The sequence below is a fragment of the Lepisosteus oculatus genome, chromosome 3, assembly GCF_040954835.1.
Source record: "Lepisosteus oculatus isolate fLepOcu1 chromosome 3, fLepOcu1.hap2, whole genome shotgun sequence".
NCBI classification, from domain to species: Eukaryota; Metazoa; Chordata; class Actinopteri; order Semionotiformes; family Lepisosteidae; genus Lepisosteus; species Lepisosteus oculatus.
Window position 1 is genome coordinate 17,813,050 of NC_090698.1, and position 26,337 is coordinate 17,839,386.

At 35.3% G+C, this 26,337-nt stretch overlaps 1 protein-coding gene across 4 annotated transcripts in view; it reads right to left on the reverse strand.

The window, feature by feature from the left end:
• Positions 1 to 2,853: 2,853 nt before the first annotated feature.
• Positions 2,854 to 26,337, reverse strand: part of smad2 (SMAD family member 2) — a 33,608-nt gene continuing 10,124 nt past the window's right edge. For 2 of the 4 annotated variants that reach the window (XM_069186958.1, XM_006627239.3), the window contains 9 exons: positions 13,304 to 13,393; positions 12,315 to 12,508; positions 10,570 to 10,704; positions 10,203 to 10,277; positions 9,009 to 9,062; positions 8,189 to 8,401; positions 7,278 to 7,415; positions 5,934 to 6,078; positions 2,854 to 5,068 (listed from right to left, as the gene is read on the reverse strand). In XM_069186958.1, the coding sequence (XP_069043059.1) occupies positions 4,945 to 5,068; positions 5,934 to 6,078; positions 7,278 to 7,415; positions 8,189 to 8,401; positions 9,009 to 9,062; positions 10,203 to 10,277; positions 10,570 to 10,704; positions 12,315 to 12,508; positions 13,304 to 13,393 (1,168 nt within the window). In that variant the 3' untranslated portion in view covers positions 2,854 to 4,944. The remainder of the gene's footprint in view (positions 5,069 to 5,933; positions 6,079 to 7,277; positions 7,416 to 8,188; positions 8,402 to 9,008; positions 9,063 to 10,202; positions 10,278 to 10,569; positions 10,705 to 12,314; positions 12,509 to 13,303; positions 13,394 to 26,337) is intronic. The other 2 variants (XM_015340246.2, XM_006627240.3) reach the window with 2 other exon arrangements.

Here is a 26,337-nt window from a genome sequence, read left to right on the forward strand (position 1 = left end):
TATGATCAAGTTTTGGAAGGTTCTGATCAGTGTGAATGAAAAATTGCTTTATGACAAGATGAGCTGTATTAAAAACAAAGTTGTTATACAAGTGGAAAACACTAGAGGATGTCGAAAATGACAATCTGTTAATTGACCAAGAATTATATTATAGGAAAGTATCAATGCTTGAGTTTTAGATTTATAAACGTTATCACTGAGGACAACTCGATTAAGTCCCCATTAAATAGATTGAGGATGAGTTGCAAACCAATATCAACTAAAAGCAGCAGAAATAGCAGTAGTAGTTAAAATATTTAAACTACTCATAATGTATTAACTTACACTGGATTCGCACCACAAAAAAAAACACTTATAACTATGTATCACAAGCAGTGATTTTTATTGACATTGACTTTCTCTTTAAATGTAGCCTCTACTTACTAGGATCTTTTCCATATTCTAACCAATTGGTACAATTTTCAGTAGTGATTTAAATACTGTGCTAGGTTTATGACTTAATTGCTTCCATAAGAAGCCATTTTGTTGTTGTCCTGTTTGTAATCACCATGCTAATTGCAGTAAAAAAGGTTTAGATGATCGTTGTATTTAATGATCTCTGCCTCCCTCTAGTGGCCTTAATTCATTGCAATTGTACATACATTTTCTTCTTCATACTGTAACAACCACAAGAGCGCACTATTGTTCTACCTAATATTAGAATACCAGATTGAAAAATATTACAATGTTTTTTTTTTAATTTAGAATAAGGCTACGGAAATTTACTGTGAAAGCCTTCAAACGATAAAGTGCATGTCAGGAAAAGGTCGAGGTAACATCTTTGTAAGTGTTATACTGTAGATCTGATTAAGCAAATAAGGAGCGGATTCAGATTGCTGTGAGCCCAGGTGGACTGAAACCTGTAGAGACACGAACCATTCGGGTGCAACATTAGGGATCCCCACAGTTAAGGAACTTGATGACCGTCACAATTTTTAATACAGATAATGTAGGTGTTAATAAAGCATATACTTAGTACAGCCGTCTCAATGCCTGGGTCAAATATGTAAATTCTCATATAAATATCACTTGGATTTGGATCCTAGATATACTCTAGGATGTTGCATTGGATGATGTCCACACACTTGTGACAGCAGGATTACTTATTGATTTTTTTTAAGTCAGCAGTAGCTCAAAGCAGGTGTCTGCAGAGCAGGAATATTTACAGCCTGGTACCATTATTGACAAGATAATACACTGCTGGAATTAAAGGACTACAGGGAGCTCCAGAGTGGCATTTCTTTTTCAGCAAGATTTCAGGACCTTACCTGTGGCCGCATTCCACAGTAATCCTTTTGAGCCTTAAAAGATTCCACATCTTGTTTCAAACCAGTTTGAATCATGTTTAGCATTTTACAAACTTTAAATTTGCTCCCTTACCTTGTAGTGTTCTAGATTTAATAAGATAGATTCCCCACGAAATGAATAAATTTGTAGAAGAAAATCTCACTAAGAAAATTTAGCATGATCATAGCATACCAAACGTACATTAATATTAATTACAAATACTTCAATTTTTAAATCAGATTAACTTAGAGAAAACAATGCAAATTTTGAACAATCTGGAAAGCCTGAAAATCTCCTATCGTTCTTTATCAGAAATTGAGATGAAAGAAATGATGGACTTACTAAATTTCTCGTAATATCTGGTCTGTGGATACTGGAAATCTTTAATAACAGCATTGCTGGAAATCACATGTGATTTACAAATTCCTGGTTTTGCAATTCACTTATTTTCTAAATACCAGAATAATGTGCTGTTTCTTGGCAACTAAAGGCAGTGCGTGAATAGTAGTGTTACAGGTTACAGATGAAACACTGGAACATCAGAAGCCAATCAGTTGTAAATACTGTTGATTACTGGACGTCATGCAAAAACCATACATTGCGAGTTGTACAAATCGCTCTCCTATTAAATAAATATTTCAGTTGCACTTCAAAGGATATCATGTAGGAATGGGAGAACAGTCTCCAAATTTCATTAAACACTGAACTCTAGATAAATCTTTTGGAAAATATTGTGTGCTTCGATGGTGTTCCTTAATGGATATTTAAGTCATTTCATCATTCAAGTTCTTTTTTGTCACTGAGAAGTACGTTTTCAGCTCTCACAGGGCTGTGAAACATTGCAGTAGAATAATCTGCAGTACAATTTACTTCTTAGATATTCTGTTTAGATGTTATATTAATGGTTACTGAACTCACAACTGCTTGCTTTTCAATAGTGGACAGTTTAACAGTACTGTGCAATGAAATATTAAGTGTATTTATAAAAAGTTGGTGCCTTGTAATGAAATCTATACATTGATGTTAGAATCAAATAAGGAAAACAAAGCTGTGCAATTGCTTTGCAACATGCAAATATAAACATGCAATTGCTTATGCAACGTATCTATTAAGGCAAGAAATAAAATATCTCAAACCTATAACCATGTCTAAATGTGGTTAACCCTGGTGTTTTGCAGTCTTTATTACATGGTACCATATATAATAATGAACAAATATAAAAAATCATCATAGCATGAAAGACTTGGTACCTACAAAACTGTGTAAAGTGCAGTCTTACATTTTTAGACTAATAGTAAACTTGGTCAACTTAGAAAATGACAAAAAGCGCAATCAAGTACACTTCACTTTCAAGTACTTTAATTTACAGGTGGAATGAAAATGATACGTCCTTTTGAGATCAGGATCTGTCTACCCACATTAGATAGAGCACTGTCTCCAGTAACCATACTTTGTTGAAAAAACTGTTTTTATTTAAACTTCTTCAAAGTTTTGTATTTTTCAGAGAACACTCAGTTGAGACCAAGGTCATGAGAATTAAAACCTTTATTAGTGTATTTATGAAGTCTGCATATGCAACACGCCTGAAAGCTTATCGCCTGAAGTTCACATGTTCTACCAATACATCTGTCTACTGGTAAAACAAGCTCACCAACTGTTAAAACGCTTTGCCAAAATAAAAAATAAAATAAAACGTATATATATATATTCGTCTGGCCCATGTTCATTTCTATTTGGTATCATTTTCACACCCAACCCTTTATGGCAAGCAGAATATTCTGTCTTGGCCTCTACTGCCACTGCTGATTCAAAGCTATAACACTGGCCACATTTTTGTTCTCAAAGCTAATCACTAGTTGCACTTACAAAGTACAATTGCTAGTGTAATAAGATAGGAACCAACAATGAGAAGGAAGGGGGCAGGGGAGGAAAGACATTTAAAAATCTTGCTACTGCCACAACAAGTAAAGAATGACAGACAGCTAGATCACAGAGTTGTTAGTAAGATGTACATATTTTTAAATATATATATATACACAAGTTACATTACCCCCTCCCTATAGCGGTCTTATTACCCACCCGACCCTGATGCAAGCTGGCAGAACACTGCTAGAATTCTGTATTTATCTTTCCACTCAGCACCCAATGCTCCAGCATCATATGTACTTTGTGAAGATTGTTAATCAAAACCAAAAGATTGCCCAAAATGAACCCAGTTGTGTAGCAACATACTTCAAAGGAAACAAGACCCAGTTAAGTCATTATATATATATAAAAAGCTCAGGTAAGAGGCATTTTTTAAGTTCTAGTGGTGAAATACATTTTATTGCACCCCTTCAACTATTTAACTAAAAATTTCATCGATTGCTTCTTGAAATCTAGCACTCCAAGATTGTGGGGAAAGTGTTGACTAAGGCAGCATGTTCTGCGATGTGATTCAAATGTAAAAAACTGTGAGAAACCCACAAGTAGCTTTTTCTTGAGGATGATTCATCCTTACACAATTATTTTGCTACTGGACTCACTCCATTCCCTTAAAAACAGGATGTGGTCAAAAACTTTTAATTTTAATAAAAAGGATGCGAGCTAAAGTTTTTTAAAAGGATATATAAATACAAGAGAATAAAAAAAAAGATGGAGAAGTGGAAAGGAAAAATCTGGCCAATTTAAATACACCGCAAGTAACGATGTTCACATCGTTATGTGCTTCACCCACCCTTCACACTTTAGTTGCAATACTAAAAACACTTGAAAGGAATCAGAGGTGTCAGGACACTTGATGATCTTTTTTTTTAAACCTCCGTAGCAAAAGAAAATCAGTACTGAATGTAAACAGGCAGTGTAAATGTGGAAATGATTTGCCCTTCAGGAGTGAACCATGGGCAGTGTCCACACATGATGCACTTGTTGAGAAGGGAATAGGGCAATTCCCATTTAAAAAAATACTGAAAAGCTGCATGCCCAGTAATTTTTAACATTCCTGTTTTCCATAGATTAGATGAAGCATGTCTTATAACAGCACACCTCAGGACTAACAAGGCAACATTCTCCAGTAGTGGGGAGAAGGTAAGAAAAAAAAACTCAAGAAATTTCAGCCTCTTATTTGGCATTCCTTTTGTAACAAAAAATGGCTAATATACTTCTTTTCCTGAATATCCTGAATTTTTTTTCCAGAAAATACTAACTTGGTACAGCTGAGAGAGGTCAGAAAGCACAATGAAATGCTTTCTTAAGGGAACCAGAATTATTGATCAAGTATACGTTTTCTCCGGCCAAAATTTAGTTTTATGTTACACTCATTTAAAAAACGTTGTAATGCTATGCCAAGTGTTAAATGTCTTCTGGTATTACTCCCCCCTCCCCACCTGTCTACAATCCATCCCCATACTTCTAAGTCAAGATATATTTATTTTCTAAGACTAACACATTTAATATTTAGGGTATGGGGTAAAGAATTAAACAAGGTGCATTAAGCTGATGGGACATCAAGTGCCATTTCTGTTTTTAACAGTGAAAAAGTCTGTGGGGTCACAAGTACTATGAAAGACAGGTTATAGCAAGTCTTCTCTTTTTTTTCCCAGGAGACTCCATTGTGTTCGTCCCTGTCGGGGTGGGCTATTATGACATGCTTGAGCAGCGGACTGAAGGAGAGCCCATCTGTGTCAGCACTTTATCCAGCCATTGAAGCGGTCCGTTCAAGTGCAGCTCAATCCAGCAAGGAGTGCTCGTCACAGTCTGTCGCCTGAAAATAAGATATTCACCCTTTTAATTGTGAATCTTCCACTATCCTGTCTTGTGCCCTAGCAAGTAGCGGGCACAAGACAGGATACACCCTTCCAGTCCACTGCGGGACATGCAAACAAACTCAGAAAGCCACACATCCACAACTAGGGCCTATTTTCTCAGACATTTCTTGGACTGGGAGAGGACACCTAAGAACCTGGAGGACACCTATGTGAACAATTGAAGAACATACAAACTCCACACAGATAGTATACTAGTTCCAGAATTGAACCCAGGATCGCGGCACTGTACAGCAGCAATGCTGGTCACTGTGCCATCCTACAATTAACCAGATGTTCCTAAATACAACTATCATAAGGTGCATACTCACCTATAAAACCTTAAAATTAAACTCATGTTTTAGTATTTAAGGCTGCCTCATGACCTCCACACCCACATGTTTTTGTTCCATCTGATCTCTAGTGAATTGAATCCAAAACAAACTGCCTGACTGCAAAATGTCATTTTCCCCCACTTCAAAAGCTGAAAATGTTAAGTAACTTGTGAAACACAATAGCTTAAGGGCAAATCCCAAATTTAAGAGCAGAAAATGATTAGAGCTCAAATTAATCAGGTCAATTAAGGGTTCAATTATGTAATCAAAATCTCAAATGGAATAAACACCAGCAGGTGTGTGGGACTCAAGGACTGGGATTTTAAACTAGACAGTTAATTGAATATCATGCCTCTAAGATTACTCTCATCTGCTGACACTATCATGCTCAAGCTGTAGCAGAATCTTAAAAATAATATGGAAAATTTAAGTAATTACACCTTTGAAATGTATCCACCTAGACACTGTAACTTTCTGTACTCTAACGTACCTGTATTCTGCACCCCATCCTTTAACAAAGCTCATCCTGATGGTGCACATCCTGGTTAACTGGTACACAGCCTCAAAGCCCTGGTTGACTGACTGAGCAAGTAGTGCAGCAAATTCCTGATTGTTGAAAATCTTAAGATTGCATCCTGTAAAGGAGAAAAGAATTTTTTAACACACATACCTGTACATAGAAAAGGGGTGCTATATCCATAGGTCTATGTCAGAAAGTTTCAAACACTGTTCAAAAAAAGTAATACCAACAGCCCTCTTCGACTCCTCACCGACTGAAGGATTTTATTTTAAAATAAGAAAAATGGTCTTAATTTAATGAAGTTCTACCAGAAAAGTTGCTTCATTTTTCCTTTCCAACTCATGACCATTTTGTGTTTTATTCAATAAAACTGTGTTCCTTTCACAAATAAAGTACAGAACAGAATAAGGAAACCATCTGAATTATTTCTCTGCCTATGTAAACTACAAGACACCAACATATAAATACAATGACCTAACGTTACAAAGCAGTAGTTAGAATATTTTCTCCTCAGAGGCTAAATGCTGGGCATCAACAAATTCTTAGTGATGAATGATTGATTTAGCTGAATCTTTTTATCCATAGCAACTTACGTTTGTGCCATTTTCTACAGAGGGCATTTTACTAAAGCAATTTGAGGGAACCATCTTGCTCATGTGGACAACAGCAGTGTCACCCAGTATTTGAACCCATAGCTTTCCAGTTACAAGCCCCGACTCCTAACCCTTAAGATATACATCCTTCTGCTATTGTACAATGCAAACATTTAGCAAAATGCCTCTGTGAAACTTAACACTTCAGTCCCATACTTTTAGCCCTGTTGTACAGGATCACACTTTACTCTTATAAACTGCTCCACTTCAGTACTTCAAAGCAAGCAGCATTTCACTGTCCTATTAGACAAATATGTGATTGATTTAATTTGTCCTAACCTGATAAATATCCTTACGAAGCTGCTACAAAACCCCCCCAATAGCTAAATCCGGAAAGGTCGGAATTAGAATAACACACAAGTTGTGCTATTCATAAATTACGTTTACTAAGAAATGCAGAGAAGTATATTTATAGTTGCTTTCCTCATTAATTTCAGCTGTTTTGAGGTACCACCTGTAAAAAGGGGTCTATAGCCATCTAAGGCCACTGGAATATTATTGAGTTTTCAATGCAATATGCCCATACTTGACCATATGCAATATGCATGCTCAAATACATACAACTAGAAGTAATCTTTTAGAATTTCAAACTGTATGGAAGCATACAGTTTGAAAGACTAGAGAAACAATTGCAGTTTTTTTAATGGTTGCAGGTGCTCACCTGGTGGAATTTTACAGACAGTTGCAGGATGCCATCCATATCTCTGGTTGCAGTTTGGACTTTGAACAAAAATAGCACTGTCACTCAGACACTCGGCAAAAACTTCACCACCAATGTAGTAAAGTCTCACACCTCTCCCTGTAGGAACACAATGAGACCTCACATTTTAATTACAAGAAAAACAATGTTATTTTTACTCAAGTAAAGACCAAAGCACACTGAAAAATCATAATTACTGCTTAAAAGCAGTCTTCTATAACTTAAGTGCAACTCATGCTTTTGTATTACATCTAGACCATTTAAGATGTTGATGCTTATTTTCAATAACATCTCTCTTTCAACTATACAGCTTTCAAGCTCTCTGTCTTCTACCATTAAGCGAAATGCATGCAATGTTCTACAGGTTAAAGATCCTTTGTAATAATCAAAATCAAAATGAGCAAAACGCAAGAACAGAGATATTCTATACAGAATATCTGACAGCACATCTCTCATATTACACGGTAAGAATAACCAATATGAGTGCTTGAACTGGCTTGAAAAGAAAACTGTCTTTGCGATGCGTGATTGATTGCCTGTCAGAAGTATTCCAGTTTCAAAACAGGCAAAAAAAAAATCAACAGTTCATGAAATTAAGAGGTACAAACCTTGTTTACATTAACAGATTTTTTTAAGCTTTTGTTAAACCAAATAAGTTGGAGAAGTTTAAGGCGGTGAACTGAAATGTAAGCTCTAATTATAGTCTAGTTCCTTTTACTACAGATAACCTAAATGGACATTACTTTTACATCTGCTATCAGAAAATTAGCTTGGTTTTACCCATGGACAATTCACTGAAGTCTTTACATGTTAAATCATATTAACAAAATTGGACTTGAGCAGGATTCATTAAAACAATTCCGAAAACTTACCTATGTGTCTTCTGGTCATTTCCACTGTTGCGTTTCTGTTAACATTAGACAGCAAGCCCAAACAAAACCTTTCAGAGTTAGAGGGGTCTGTAAACCCATCTACAGTCAAGGAGGGCTGAGAAGCATGAAAAGTCTCTCCGACGCGCTGATTTAACTCGTAATATGCTATAGAACACCAAAAGGCTGGCTCCGAGTACGTCACTGGCTGCAGATCTATGAATAAGAGAAACAAAGTTGGTTTCCATTCAAAAACGCACGTGGCATGAAAAAACAAATGCTCAGTTTGCGATAGAAAAATCTTTTCTTTGCAACATTTACCATTTTTTCCCATCTTTTAAACTGCATACGCATAGAAAGTACTTAACAGACCATGGTAATGTATAATAAATTGGATAATAAATTATTACAGCATTTGTCTATTTTTTGCGTTTTGACAGTTTAGATTTTCAGTACATGCAACTTCACACAAAATAAAACTGAAGCATAACCTGCAAGTAATTATGTAAACAGCTATGGAGTTTTTAATATATAAAAAAATCAAAGAGATATCCAGGTGTAAGTTAAGGAAAAGTACGGCTGAGCAGGAATAATGTTTACATTTTCAGAATTTAATATTACACGTCTTAGTCATGCATACCGATTTACAGGTGAGGAAACAGTCACCATAACCCAAATCCTCTGCCAGCTGATGTTACTTAATGCTTCAAGTGTACCAAGACTGACACTTGAAAAGATTATTAATTGAACCATTCTTTAAGTAATACATATTTAAGTTTGCTACTCAAAATGTAAGTGATTATATAACAGACTTTGTTCTTACCCATGCTGTGATTGACAGGCGAAAGCGTGCTGGGTGACAGTTCTGCTGGAGAACCTTAGAGAGGAACAGTTTGGAAGTTCTTACATTCATGATTAATACAGTTTGTAGTGCTTATCTTTCGCATTAAGGCTTTATAAAATGGAAAAGCTAGAGCAAATGTTTCAATGCATTTTGACTTGTTTCAGTGAAGCCTTCTACCAGTACTTATTTTAAAAGCCTCTGAAGGTTCCACTGTAAAACTTACTGTGTTCTTATATTGTATTAACTGCAAAAGCAGAACTTGGCAAAGACATTCACTATTCAAAATAACAATGCACATTAAGTAACTTTTGTGAAAAAACCAAGTCTCTGCTAGGGGGAAAATGGAGCGGTAACAGAAATGTTGCAGACATGCCTTTTCATGTCATGCACTCACAAATTTACAGATCAAGCTCAAAGAGAAAAAGTGATGCATGCTATTCAACCAGATAAGTATATGTGCTTTAATAAGTGGTTTAATTCCTTGCTAGTTTTAGAATACAAAAGCAGTGCAGTGCTGCTGAAGTAAGCACATGTAAAGGGTCTTTCAATGAAGGATTACAACATTCACTTTCTTATGTTATAAAAGTTACAACTTTAATAAAAACATGACATTTAGTCAATTCTAAAGATCCAGCATTAATAAGATTTAATTTTACAACTTTTTATTGACATTTGTAGTTTTTAACATTGCGGTCAAACTGTGCTGGATTTACAGTACACAATAGGCATGCTAATCAAAAGTAACATATGCTCTCTGCAAAATGGCCTTTATAGAACGTCAAAAAGAGGCATCATTTCCTACACGCTTTCAATTTAACAACTGGAAAAAGCCAAGAGAACACCAATTTGTTTCCCCCAAAAGGACCTGCCACTCACGTGTAGCACTGGTTTCTTCAAAACAAAGCTTATCTGGCTTCGAGAAAATACTCATGCTAATTAAATAGGTCTGACGCTGCATTTTTGACAGCAATTTGAAAACTGTCAAATTCAAGAGGAAAGCTGTCAATCCAACTTTCTCCAGCAAACAATAGTCTTCACTTATAACCTGTTTAGCATTAAACAAGCCTTCTGGGTAATTTAACAAGCAAATACTAACTATAGCAGACTTAGACTACTTCTAGCTCTCACGTCTAGGATTAAGTGATTCCGAACTGCACACAACAGGCAATGTACCTGTGTCCATACTTTGATTCATCTGTTGATCACTTGTCTCTCCATCTTCACTGATGTATCCTGGTGGTGGGGTTTCTAAAGATACAATGGATAAAGTAGATTAAGGAAAGAAAGGAATAAACATTACAATATGAATTTTGTGAAACAGTAATCAAATTAAAAAAAACAATATCAGTGCTCCTAATTGGTTAATCCTAGTTTATGATAACTGCAATGAATTACACTATCCACACTATAAAAGACTGACAAATCACAACATTAATAAATGCAATACAATGGTATTGTTTGAGTGCTCTTACAGCCCCCTTTACAGTGAGAATACCCTTTGAACAAGTCTGATATTGCTCAATGACAGTATCAGCATTACCTGGTATATAATTGTTTGGGGGTTCAATTCCTGCTGGGAAATTTGTGTTTTCCGGTATAGAATGAGTATAATCATCCAGTGGTGGCAGTTCTGTTAAAATTTCTGTGTGTCTTGGCACAAGGACAGGCGGCAAAACTGAAATAAAAAAAAACAGCAGTTATGTACCCGTTTCCATTAACAACAACCAAATCTACACAGACCTGTAGGGAAAACCAATGTTATCCAACACTACACTACAACTCCCCACTTGATAATGTGTTTATATAATATTTTAGATTAATTTCATACATTACAGCCCTTTCTCAGCCCTGTCTTTCATGTGTTCAAAAGGAGTAACCAGTCATGGATTTAGGAGATTAGAATTTAAAAAACTAAAATGCATAATGCAAGTGCTCTCTTATGACATTCAGGGATAGTAAAAAACATTCACAGGAACTTATGCATCATAAACTGGACACCAAAGCTATCCACCCCTTCCAGAACAAAATAAATACCTGCTTCACCAATTTAAATCCTTCTCATGGAGAGGCAAACAAAACTGTCAGTGTGGTCAAAGATATGGTTCATATAGTTCAAAATATTGCTAGAGCGCAGAACATTCTCTAAAGCTAACCATCCAGTTTCTCTAAGGATAATACTGCATGGTAAGTCAAAAATTTGTTAGAAGAGCCTATTTTATTAATACTGAAACACAACCATATGCATTTTATTATTGCAATAATAATATATTTCAAGACCAAACAGTTAATTTGGAATATTTTGTCCTGATACTTACAAGCAAGTGTAACTAATTTAATCTAGTTTTTAGAAATCCCTTAGCACTCCTTTAAATTTTGAAAATGATTTTAATTACTCTGCTCATTAAGGGTTTAGAATGCATACCCTTTTGCTATTTACAGTATCCTAAATTACTTTTGAAATATGATACTTCTTGCTCTGAAAAAAGTTTACAATACTCCTGTAGTTTTTTAGGACAAAATTTCCATTTATGATTGATTAGCTGGATGCTGAATTGCGGCCAAATTTCGATTAATTGTTTATAAAAACCTAACGAACATGCACATATACTTGAATTACATATTAATCTCTTTCTTAATATCTGAAAATGCAGATTCATAATAGGCATAAAGAAGGTTAATGCCTTTGTGTTCTGCATTGTATTAACTATTGAATCATGGAATATATTAATAGGAAAACAAATGTAAATGTATGCAGTGTATACTAATTAGTCACAAAAAAACATTTTAGGGTCACAATTAGTCACAAATTAAAAAAAATATTAAGAACAATAGCTGCAAAGCTGAAGAAAAGGAAATATGCTCAGTTTACTTACAAGTTCATTTTGCATGTTTTATCTCGGTGAACATGAAAAGGCTTAAAAGTTTGTCAAGTGTCGAGTGACTTGTTCTACAGCAACTGTCAGTTGCAAATCAACTCGGATCTTACACTAGCTCAGAGCAGAAAAATACCCTCCTGAGCTGTTTGAGACAGCAGACTACAGTACCACAAGACAGACTATGTGCTCCTACCTAGTTTTCAAGGCAGGAGCACATCTTTATCTTCAATTTGTTCTCCATACAGCAAGCTCAATTTTTTCTAGATCTTTTTTTCTATTATGTTTTCTATGACCTCATGCAAAGGTCATAGATATCATGACCATATGATATCATAGATATCATAGACCTCATGCAGATGTAAATACCCACTGATTTCAAAATCAACAGAAATGTAAGTCATCTTTATACCTGGCGTTTCCACCCTCTGGTAATGATAAGGGTTGACACACACTTCATCCTTCTTAAGATTAAAAGCATATTCACAGGTCTCAATTGCTCGCAGCTCATGGTGACTGTGTAAATCAGGCCACCTCCACAATCGACAGTAGATGACATGTGGTAAGCCTTTACGGTGGGAGACCTGCAGACGGCCATCAAGAGACCTGGAATTGAGAGAGAAAGAAGAACATGAGGCAAATTCAACACCATGCAAGGTGAATCAGAGCTACTCCTCATGTAGAATTAGAACTGAGAAACAACTGAGAGGTTTCAAAAGTTAAGAACATTTATTTAATTTATTTATAGAAGTAAAGTAGTCCATTCAAGTACTTTTTTAAAACATCTTTTTTTTAAAGTTCCCATATTAAAAAGGGTAATTAAGAATCAAAACAGATGTTAGCAGCAACTCAAAAAAAGCTTACTATGTTCTTAAATTGGTATAGCTATCATAACATTGGTCAGCTGACAGCCAATCGGCAGCCTGCTGCCATGGCTATTAGAGCAAATAATGCATTATATTACAATTATTAGTATAAATAATTATATAGAATCATAATACAAAATCGTTATTTGAAATCTTTGCTAAATTTTGGGTAGAGTTATTTGTTAGTAGTGAGCAAAACCCACCAAAAACTGAATAAAAACAAAGGTAACATAGTTCCATTAAATGAGCTATATACCAAAACCTCTGGGATTGAAAATCCAAATTCATTTTCCAGAATGTATACTTAAAACTATAAAGGGTTTGTTTTCAAAGCCTTAATTTATTAGGTCAGCTGTTTCATTTCCTGAAGAATGTGTACAAAAGTATAAAAAGAAGCAAAATTAAGCAGCAAATGTCCCCCTGAAATCAAATCACACTGATATTTATCGGCAAAATAATGAAGCATTTCCAAAACTCCACATTTTCTCACTCCATCCACTGATCTGTAATACGTGATGTAGTTGAGAATATTCACCTGGATTGGTCAGGGTAGCTGTAAAGGCCTGAGGTATCCCACTGATCTATCGTATTTGGTGTACTCAGTCCCCAAATTTCAGAGCAATTGCTGTGCACAGAAAATCGAAAAAAAAATGATGTAAACATGGGGCATGGTTCATTCAAAAATACCACGATGATTAAAACATGAAGAAACACACAAATAGGCCTCTTTTATTTGAGATCTGCTTTTAGTTTTGTTTCATTGGCATCTGTCAAACAAAGCTAACCTCACATAAAAGAGACCTTCATAATGGAAAAAGAAAAAAACACGCATCAATGTAAAATGGAAAAAAACCTTTTCATAACTGAGGTTTTTTACTCATTTTAGCAATTCTGGTACATCTTGGAGATTTAAACTTTGCTATATAACGCACTCAGTGCTCTTCCATCTTGTCAGGTCTAATATACAAACTATTTAAATATCTACTACAATAACTTTAGAATAAGAACTGCTCACTAGAGTTAGCCATGTACAACAGGGAAAAAAATCCATTCCATTTTTGGCAACCTAGGAAAACTAATTTTTTTCCACCCAAAACAAAACTGCACAGGCTTCCCTCAAAAGCGAAAAAATATATATCCAAGTTCCAGGAACGCAAAAATAACATTAGATATGACGAGCAGTTCTGAAAACAAAAACATGGAATGGAAAACAAGACTTGTGGACAGTTGGTGACTGCATGAGAAATGTACTTGAGGTATATTATCTGAATCCGATATATAATGAATGAAGTCCTGCCCCTTCGTAGCTTAAATTTTGTCTTTAGCACTGCTTCTGAAATGGGACTGAATTTAAACCTCAATAGTACATTGAAGATAAGCAGGTGTAGTGCTGCTATAAAAAAGCCAATGGAAAATCAAGATTTTAGAATTTGCTAAATTTGTTTGACCTAATTTGATGTGCATTTTTTATTCAACAGAAAATGCTCAATACATTGCTTTGGTCCGACTCACACCTTCAGGTAAAGGCTCTTTCGACTGCATTCAGAAACCTCTGTTCCTGTAATCTACCATCTTTACAAGATAATTCTCATTGCACCACCGAGGAGAACAGTGCATGCAGTGTATTTCGGGTTACCAAATCTTACGTGCCTGTATATTGCCAGTGCTTCAGTAACAGTAAGGGCACTCCAAAAATTAGATTGTTGGAAAAGGCAAGATTAATTCCTGCACTCAACTGCATCTGGGATTAGTTCACCTTAATTACCTTTTCCTACCATCCAGTAGCACAACAAATGTAGCTCATTTCACAGAGCTATGCAATGTAGTCTGTGCTAAGATTTTACAACATAGATGCCATTTAGTGGACAACAGATACCTACTTATTCATTGGAATATTCTTTCACATAGGCATTTCTAACATTTATTACACATCAAAAATCAAAATGTTAATACATTTTAATTGTGACAGAACTACAATTTTTTATTTGTGCTCAGATGCATACATTTGAAAACCATACAAAACTATAAAAACAGTTTAATTTCTTTATAGTTCTTGATGCTTCACATTAAAGCTACAGTGGTCCATGTTTCAGATCTTAGTAGGGTCTTCAGTTAATTCTCACAGCTGGAAACAATCAATGACCTAATTATTCATGCTACTTAAAGTTCAATTTTCCATCATCCTCTTCAGACATGGGTCTAAACAACATCCATTTCAGGACAGTGCTGTACACAGAGCACTGTTTCAGTGTAAAAAGTACATAAACACTGGAAATGGGATGAGAAACCAGAGAAAATATAAAAGGAAAATCCAAAATGAAGAGCCCAAGGGAAAATCAAAAGAAAGGAACAGGCAATTAAGTGTTTATACATGAATGCTGGGACTACTAGAATGCATGAGACAAAAGCTACCACATTAGCAGGCAATTATGATGTGATTGAATCACAGAAGCATGCCTAGCAATGGAGATGAATATACGCTGTTCCAGAGAGATGGGAAAGACAGAAGGGGAGGTGTAGCACTAAATATCAGAAAGAGTACTCAGGCTCTCAAACAGCCTAGATGAATCAAAGGTCTCAAATTTAATGTGGGTTAGACTCTTAAAAACATTTTAAAAGACACAGCATTAACAATGTTACAGATTTCCAAATACAGATATCATTTAATACTGGATAAAGAAGTGTATTTTAAGGGGAATTTCAACTTTCTCTACACAGAGTGGGAAAAACCACATGGAATTTCAGCAGCATAAATTGAAATGGTAAACATGGCTAACTACTGCTTTCTTACTCAGTTTTTCAGAGGATGTACAAAAGGTAATTTATGAGTGGATGGCAAGAGTTCAAGTAAAAACGTGGCATATCACTGCTTTAGCCCAAGAATGATTAAATCAAGATAAACAAATGGTTTAACAAATCAATCAGAAAAATAAAAGCAAAAAAATTCTAAAGTGGAATCTTAAAAGAAAAAATGTACAATGAATTGTGAGCACAGGTAAAAAGTATGAGGTTGAGATACAGAAAGGAATGTTGCACTGGAGGTTTAAATAAAAGCTTCTTTCAGGATTAAACCAGAAAAGGAATGCTGAAAGTTGAAGTAAAATATACTGACAACAATATGTTATTGACTGAACACTTTCCACATTCTCTTAAGACAGTATGCAGGTCTGAAAAATTGCAGATGTAGTGCTTGTCCATAAGAGGGGTGAGAAAACTGTACAAAGTAATTATAGGTCAAAGTTCTAACTTCTGTTACAGGTAATGGAAACAACTAAACTGGAGGATCACCTGCATGGAATAAGATTCCAGAGAACAGCCATCAAAGACTTAAAAAAAAGGTAAGTCTTACTTAATTAATACTTGAGTTCTTAGAACAAGCAACAATAGTAACATGATTTTTAGAAAGTTTTTAAATAGAAAACCACTGGGGTGGTGCAATTAGTGGAGTGTTACAGTGATCTGAACTATGACCACTGCCCTTCCTAAAGGAAATTTATTGGTTATGGATTAGTTTACAAAAAAGTCAAGTTAAAAAAAAACAAAATAGGAGGATTCACAAAACCCGTTGTAAAAGCTGTATAGGAAATTCAAAAAAGATTTAGAAGACTGGCAGATGTTTTAATGTAGACAAGTACAAGACGTTGCATGAAGGTAGTAAACTATTGATGGAAACCACTGAGTAAGAGGCTACTTTCAAAAAACGTCTTGGCTAAAAAAAAGGTTATGTTGACATTTACATCTTCTAGACAATGAGGAGAAGCAACATAAAAGGCAAAGTTAATGTCAGAATATATAGCTAAATCAAGATCAAATTTTAACAATAAACTAGTAAGTTCACATTTGGAATACTGTGTACTATGTTACCGCGTTACAAAAAAGACATTGCTGCTGCTGAATGGAATCATTTGAATCCTGAACAAAGAACTCTATGAAGAGGAACCGAGTCCTACAGTCAAGTACTGGAAGTAAATAGTTTTATTAGCAATTTATATTTTGAGCTTATGATCACAGACCACAAACATCATTTTTACATGTTGATATCATGTATGGCTGAATGTACTCCTACAGCATACTGTTTACTACAGGAGGATGAGAAGATCAATACATAAAAGAAAACAGAATGACCCTCCCATTTAGAAATTATGTTTAATCATTCATATGTCACTTTTGAATAATTCCCAGCACGTAATAAACCTAAAGTTTTGAATTACGAATAATGAAACAGAACGTGGCCTATACATACTGCATTTATTTAAGCCTAAGGTAGATTTCTATTGCTAGGCTTATGAACTGGGGAATCACAAATCAGTAATCTTAACAAGCAGACATTTCCATACATTTTTTCCCTAGCCTTTTTATCCACATTAAACTTAAACTTAGAATTTGACAAATAAGTACACAAAGAAAGTTAGTTTTACATTTCCATCTAATTCTAAAAACACCATATCCCTGGAAACTTAACTTTTAAGCAGACTGTGATACAACCCTGTGTTTAATATTCTTTCTGATGCAATTTCTTCAACAATATCAACAACCAAGAGCATGAATTCAACTTTAACCTATTCTACAAGAAAAACATGAACACATCTGTGAAGATAGACAAGCTAAAATGAAATCAGATTCAAGATTGTAAAAAAAGAACTTATAATACCACATAAACACTATTTTAAGGGTATAGGACCTGATAGGACTACTCTGGGTAAAAGTTTATTACAGGTGGCGTTATGTAACTGTGGTGACCTATACTAATTTCACAATCTAAAAATTTAAGCAGCTGAAATAGGCACCATTCACAATGGCAAAAATATAAAACTAAAAGCAAAACTATTACAAGCCCTTAACTGTTTATGAACGCCAACAAGTTCCGGCTAGACTTACCTTAATCGGTATGTCTAGCCAAAATGTGTAGGCGGTTTTGTAAGAATAAAGAACATTTGCTTGTTACCTTGAGAGCTCGAGGTTTTCAACAATGTTTTACCCAAAGCACATCTAAAGACTAAAGAAAACCATCATTGTCAACATTCAAACGGTACAACATATTGGGCTGCTAACAATGAAAGCAATTATCATGATCAGTCATTCAGCTGATGCTTTTCACAGGGCAATTAAAATACTGTACAGAACATTTGGACAACTTTGAGCACTGCACATTTCAAAGATGTCCAGAGATGCACAATTAAAAATCTAAATTATAACTTATATTTATATTCAATTATAAAGACTGCCGAAAATTAGACTTTTTGGAGCTCCCCTCACCGCTTCAGTGTCTACATCCAGGTACAGTATGTTAAGCACACAAGAGCAGAAATAGCCATGATAATTCTTTTGTGACCAAAATAGCAGCAGCTTGTCAAAACGCATCTCCCCATGGCGAACACAGCTCACAAATTAAGAACAGGTCAGGAACTGCTTATTTAATGGTAAACCATCACCTAGCCTTCTACTGCGAGAAGGTTTCTTCCAACAATCAGCCTACTGCCATGTCCCTTTTTACTTTTGTAAAACACAAGAAGCGTTTACTTTGCAGTCTCCATTGGCTCTGTGCTCACTTCCGGTACCCATCGCCACTACAGCTGGGACGTTTTAACACTGTTGGTGAAACATGAGGTCAACACAAAGTAGCCAGTCATTCAGGAAAAGTAACTGGTTGCAAAGCTAGGGAGGTCTAGAAACCTTGGCCATGCTAGCAATTTTATTTCCCATGGCAATTTGATGATATATTTTCTCCTTAGCTGCCAAATTAATCTTTAAAGGAGACTAAGCTCCACTGGAAAAGTTCTTTTCTCTTATCAATGCAATCCGTGACTAGTGAAACAGTCATTCAGGGTACAAGGGAGACAACCACTAGTAATAAAAAATAAAGAGTTGAATGAGTTTTTTAAAAAGCAGTGTTTAACTATTTACGGATTTAAATGCAATACTAGAAAGCCTAGTAGTAATGTTTGGCGAGTCATTGCTAAAGCCGAATCTTTAAGATATTTAATACTTCATACCAAAAAGACTTTTAGGATGTCTTTGGAATACCTTGTATAATAGTGGGTACTTTGGAATATTTAAATTATAACGAAACATGATCACCAAAATCCACCCATCAACTGGTAAGTGCAGAATCACAAAAAATATGAAAATAATAAAAAATAAACCACCACCACTGTCTCATAAAAAACTTGGAATTACTACAATTAGCGATGTCTAAAATCAAACTTTAGTGTGCTGAAAAAATTCCATACAAAACAACTTTTCACTCAATTTAGCAATCAACTAGCATCATTCCAAATGAAGCAAGAATAAAAACCTTTTCCTTGGTCTTACATCACAGAGAAATCCTTTCCTTAGGAATACTGGGAAAACACATTGTACCCCCCAATAAACTACAAGCTCCAACAGGTAGACCCAATAACGGTAGTGAAAACCTTCTTAAGAAAGCAGGCTGCAATGAACAAGCAAACCAGGTTTTAAAGCTTGAATGCAACAGCACTCCAGGGCTCTAAGGGAAACAACTTGCCTTTTACAGTTTCAGAAGAATAAGCCACAATGCTTGAATGATTAAAGCCTGTTACACAAACATCTATTTAGACAGTACTTCCAGTACTACCATAAAATAGTGGTTTCTTTAAAGACAGCATATTCATGGACAAGTAAACTCTGAAATGTACAAGTCCGTCTAGAGGGTGAAGGCATACTAATTGTGGAACAAAGTGTACAATATACTAATATGCTGACAAAGGTGCCAACTAATTTTAGTTTCATATAATTTTGTGTATTTTGGGGGAATTAATGGTTGTTGAAGGAGAGGAAGTGACATTTCCTAAGAACCTACCTGTAGTCTGGTCACTGCCCAGAATCATTTACAAAAAAGAACAGATTTGTACACATTCTTCTTTTATTGAGAAGACTTTACAATAATTTGACATTCTTTCCTAGTACATGCAGATGCTGCAATAAAATCTCCCAAATTAGACTTCCAGGTCTTGTAACCATTACTGAATATAAGGATTTTCTTATTTTGTTTTCCTAAATAAGAATCATGGCAATTGCAACAAAAACGTCTTCAACTGCTAAGGACATTAATTTTTGCTTTTGTGCAGAAAAGTAAGAAGCACTCATATACAATTATTTTGAATGAAACACACGCACAATGTTTCATTGATTCAGAACATTTACAATATTGTCTGGAGCCCCAAAAGATTTCTCTGCAACTATGTTAAATAGATCCATTTTGGTTATTCTAGGTTCTATCAGGTTGTCAAATGAATATGAATGTTTTATATAACATATACCTTTTTCAATGATAATGAGTGAAGTCTTTACACAATATATTTTATGAAACTGCCACACTACTACAATACGACAGTGGAACTGTTGGAAGCAAACAATTTGTATTTTTTGTTTGAACTTCCACTGCGATATGGGATAAGTCTTCCTACAAAACCAATTTACTTGAAGCCAACTGCTGAATTCCTGTATATCTGAATGCAGTAATAAAAACGTAAAACGTCACAAGGGAAAATTGGTAAATGAATATTGCACATTAGGTTGATTTTATAATGATTATATACAGATAGCAGACAGCAGTGATGCTGCATCATTTTTTGTAATTCACCAGCCTGGACTTCAGAGATTCATCTTTACTTTTATGATAACAAACATTACCCAGCTTCCTAGGATTTTGCTCTGGTCCCTCTAGGTATGATAAAATAAGGTATTTCAACCACAAAAGCACAACAGTCTCAATTGTAAAGAGTATGCTGCACTGTGAAACAAGTTATAAACATAATCCATTCATTAAAAACAGTCACATGGCTTTTAGCTAGTACAATGCAACAACTGAGCATCAAACTGTCCAAAGAAATACATGGACTTGTAGCACTCAATGCATGGATTCTAAAACCACATAAGAGAACAGACATAGATCTGCAGTCTCCAAGTGGCGTTAATCTTGAGTTTGCGGTCTGTGGTAAGGTTATGCCTAGTTTATTGCTACAGTTTATGAAACAAAAAAGATCTTAAGAAATGCACACTGTTGGATGTAATTTGTGGGTAAATGCTTATGGTCATGAATGAAAGCTGTATATTACTCCACAGACTGGAATTAGAAGAGTCGGAGTACAAAAATAAACATTAAATCAACATCATAAAACAAGAACAAATCCTCATCTTTGATGAAAAAGCCTCAGTTGACCCCCATAAACATTTTTTATCAAATACACAGAGGCCATGTCCAAAACAGATGACTTAAGTAAAGAGGTTCCTAAGAGTATCCTGAGGCTTTCAAAACCTCTGCAACATTACAACATTACCAAGAGAAGCAACATAATTGCCACCCAGCCTTTTTTCTCTTGAAAAATAGGGTTTTAGATTGTTATGAGAACTCTGCCGACGAAAAAAACAATTTAGAAAAAAAGCACATTGAAAGATGAATCAAACTGGCAAGAAGTAAAAGCTTTCAATGAGGAATTACTTAGCAGTAAGTGACCTCAGAGGCTGAGGGAGATTTATACTATTTATGCAATAAATAAAGCAAAGCTTTCAAGTTACACTTTAAATAAAAATGTATTATCCCATTCCTTAATAAAGAAGTTTATGGCCATGAATCAGACTACGAGTTCTTGTTCTAGAGTACATCCACAAAGACTGAACAACAAACATCTAACTGAAACATCTATGAAAGGATGCACCACTGAACTGAGATCTGGAGAGCTCTCACATCACTGTGACAATGTATCTGTGGACCCTGCTCCAGATTGCTGACCCACTTATTGGGGAATTAAGCACTCCCTGTTGCATGATCCTATCTATGCTACACAGCTATTCCATCTGTTTCCCTTGCTGGTTTTCACAACAAGTCCCTAATTGGCTGTTTTATTTTAAAAAGTGTCAATACAGTCCAGTAGCCATCAATGCAGACAAAAATGCAATCCTTGCAATTGCTTTCCTTTAGAAAAGTTTTAATGCATAACGAGCTGGTTAACAAACAAAACTAAAAGTCATTCCTATTACTGCTAAATCAATTCAGAAATCTTGACACCCCACCCCTGCCAAAGCCTGTACTCTGCTAGATTAAAAAAATGCCAGTGTAACAATTAAGCGAAGAAAAAATGCATTTATCAGCACTAAATAGTACTCCGAATTCAAGATCACTAATTTCAAGTCTAATTTTTCCGTCCATGAGTTCACAGGCCTTAAACATGTCTGGTCTGCTTTCTTATACGCTCTTCCAGATTGTGCTTCTGCTGTGTTCTCTCTAATTTTGAAGTCTTCCTCTCATTCATGTAAAAGCATGAGGAAGGCGCTGAATTAAAAAAGTATTAGGAAAGATTTGTTTCTTAAAGCCACCCTAACACAACAGGTTGCAAGCTTGCAAATACAAAACATCACTGGATTCCTTTCCCTCTGCGGTATCATGCAAAATACAATACTGTAGTTTGTAGAAATTAACTTAACTTTTGAAAATTAATTTTTGAAAAAAATAAATGTCGAGTTTGCTTTTTTCAGTAGATTCAACAGCTTCACACATATAGGACATGCTCAGTTGGTTCCAGAGATTTAAGCATCTCTAGAAGAGTACTCGAAACTAGTTTCTCCAGAGAGCAACCATTGCATATTCAACTGTAATATGTCATGATAATTATTCAGGATCAATTTTGCCCAAATTTATCTACAACGACCTACAGTAAGGTTTTTCCATTTCATGGTTTTAATCAATACCATTCTACCAACAACAGAAGCACGATAGACCCAATGACATATCAGGTTTCTCAACATTCTTTACTTTGTTCTCACTTCTGCATACTACAGACTCACATTTCTTACTGCAGTATTCTGAAGAAAACAAGAAATAGCAGGAAAATGGCTAAATATTGCTTCATTACCATAAACATCTGAAAAAAATCTAGTTATTCAAAATCTAAACCTAAAATCTAGAAAATTTAATCTAGTAAATCTAAATTTACTGCACATGAGTTCTAAAAACTATTAAGGGTTACCTGAAAAGTTGTCATTTTTTTAAATTGCAGACTGGGTTTCTTGTTAATTGGATACAAGATTAATTATTCATACTTCTTTATATACTACAAACCCTTTGAACAATTTTTAAAATCAAAAGCATGTTCACTCTAAGTTCTACCTAAGGCAGATAATATGGTTCAACAGCAGGAAGTGGCACACTTGTGGTGTACAAACAAAGGCAAGATACTGAATACTGTTTGTTTTGAGGCCCACAGCCAAAATCCAAATGAGACTGAATGAAAAATGAATAGTATTTCACTTGGAGTGGAAGCCTTAAATTAAAGTTTCTTTTACATTTTGTTGCAAGGTCAGCACCTACATGTGCAAAAGCCTGTCAATTTACTACACTTGGCAATCTCTCTAAAGTGCTGAGCCTATGTCAACATATGATGTGCTCATTACATCCTGCCACGGGGTAAGCTGATCGATTAGAGAAGGGCAATTAGTGAGCAAATCCGTCAATTCGTTCAAACCACCTCTCAGGAGGAAACCAGGCTTAAAGCTTTTTTTTTAAAGCCTTGCCTTTAGCTGTGCAGTGAGAGATTTAATCTTAAAGTTACATTACGAAGGAACATTAATCCATTCACTGCTAGCAACACTGCCACCATGCAAACTGAGTTTATCAGATCTCAGGAGCTACACAAGGCCGGCCCTAGTCTTTACAGGGATGGAAAACCTCCAGTGAAAAGCAGGTACTGCTTTAAGTGGAGCTCTTCCCTTTGGAATAGAATTTTCAAGCCAATTCCTAAGCGTTGTGGCAGGGCACATTAGCTGTCCTTTATACAACATGCTAAACTGCAGTCCTGCATTGAAGACTGCGTGTTGTGTTTGTTTGTAAGAGTAGGAGTATTAGTCCCAGAGTCATGGGTTTCTGACCTCCCTAATTTCCCCTGTAACTCAAGACAACTCACTCATCTGCTAATCTGCTACATAAGAAGAAAGTTGGAACAGTAGCCAGAATCTGAGGTTGTTTTTTGAAGCGGATGAAAATGTACACAATAAATAGCACACCAATTATGCACACTATCATTCTTAATCTGTGAACTAAAACAAATATATATTACAAATAACATTTAATTTAGACCATTCTCTGTTTTTCAAGTTTGCTTAATTGGGCAGTTGACACTTAGCATATGGATTCAAACATCTGCTTGATGATCGGTTCAACTTAAGCTTGATGCACCATTAAGAAGTGAAAAGTGTAACATTTCACTTCTGATCTCAAATGCCATCAGTAAAAACTAAAGTACATCAAATTATAAACGTTAAATGTCAATTTAAAAAAAATCAGTCGTTGTAAAAGTATAAAGTAAACATTTTGTAAAAACATTTATTGTACATTTTACCTGACTATTCAATATTTAAAACTAAAAATTAAGAGTAACAAGTTTTTTTTTTACAAATGTAACATGTTGCATCATTTCTAAAACTTGACTGAAAAAGCTTTTGTTTTTGTTATAAAACTGAACTTGGTTGCAAGCTTTGTTCATGAGCATTTCTACAAATTCCTCACTGCAAACATTCCCACTAGTGGATTAAAATCATCCATTAAAAAGAGCTGTGAAGGATTCTGAATGGGTCTCCCAAAGAAGTTTAATTTGAATGTATTCCAGGCTATGCTCCAGAGAGAGTTCATGACCAACTAGCTTAGCCCATAATGAATGGGTACAGATTCAGACAACTACAGAAGAGAAGTGTATACATAGTGTTTAAAGGCGGCAATATCCTACCTGTATTGAGCACAACTTTATTTTCTTTAATGTTTTTATGTATGTTACATAACTTTAGACAAATTAAAGAAATATACATTTATATTTCTTTATCAGTGGAAATCAAGGGGGAAATATTTGCCATCCATTTTCCTTAACATTTGGGTCGATCATTGTCATTACCAGAAAATGTTAACTGATGGCTGGTCCAAATAAAAGGTTTGATTTTGCATAATGAAAATGTAATAAAACCCCAACAGTGACACTTTGGGTAATGGACTATTTTTAAGGCATTGATTCAGCTTTAAGTTCACAAAGCAATCTACAAGTTATCAGTCACTTAGTGTAAAGGAAAGAAAGGACAGATTACAAGTACTGGAGCAGAGCAGGCCATCTGGGGTGCTGGGTTCAGTAGTGAAATAGGTCAGTCAATGGTATAAACAGCTTCAGCAACCACAGTTGCTCACCAAGGAGCCAATAAAAGCACAAAAAGTACAAAATCATTTTATTTGATGGTCTATATTTAAAACAGTTTTGTTGTAGTACTTGGTCCACAACCTCAGTTGAAATATTCCTCCGAAACTAGAACAAACCCAAACATGTGTATTGTCTGGATTTCTATAGTAATCTATAGTAATCTGGATTAATAAGCATGTATTTTACAAACAATGGCTTTCTGCTTGGCAGGGAAGTTCCCCAACCACATTCTTAATGCCTTTGCATCCTGATGAGGTTTTTTCCATTTAGCGCAGTATATTTGTATGTGGGATGACTTTTGTCACCGAGGTTCAGCAATAAGCTTTACCTGATAGCTAACAGAGTGAATGTAACACAGCAACGAAGCAAGCAAGTTTCCACTCTGGAAGTCCCCATGCTGCAGGTAGAAAAACTGAAAGGCCAATTAAAATCAATATCTTGTCAGCTGAGCACCACACTGTTTAGCAAAGAAAAAGTAATGATCACATTTTTCTTTCCCATTTAAAATACCAAACCTTGTGAACAGCAAGGCCTTCAATGGATTGCTAAAGGTTTATTCTGTATTTCTAAAATCAGAGCAAAAAAAATGAATTTCTGAGTAATAACTGTGTGATTAATTTTGCCTTCTACTACATCCATGCTACTTAAGAAAACAAAACAACAAAAATGAGATGACATCAATTTGCCCAATTTGGATTTCCATTTGCACCTCACCTGACCATTTCTTCAAGGACAGCTAAGGATGTCAAGGAATTCATATTTTTGCATACCTGCCAGAACCCTATTTTTTGCAACCTAGCACTGAACAAAGATGTTTCAATCTGCCACTAAATGAAAAGGGAATAGGTGGTAATATGAAAGTGACACTAATATGTTTGATTAATTGCCACAGCTTAAGAGTGTAAGCACTAGTGCTCCAAAATATCTTCGCTTCCCACAGACCTCCTACAAACTGGATCGTTTTCACATTAAATGAAGACCTTGAATGCAAACATAGGTTGGGTCAGATTTTTCTTTCTTTCATGAAGATGTACCTTTGTTACAAAATTACACGGCACACATGGATCACAGTACTGTTTAAGAAAATAACATTGGTGAAGTATTTGTATGCATTTAGTAGTAAGTGGTGAGGATATAGAATTATATACAGTTTGCAATACCTTATCAATTCATTTAAGATTTGGTTAAGTAGGAACTGTCACATATGTTCAAAACTGGAGCTAGCTTGAAAAAGGGGGGCATTCTGTGAGGCTGAACTCAAGAGGTTCAGACTTTTGCTGCACTGGCACTCAAAAGGTATTCTGTATTCCAGACAATCCTATCCCTTTTCATCAAACCAAGACCTTGAAGACTGCTTTGTATTCATATAAAGCTT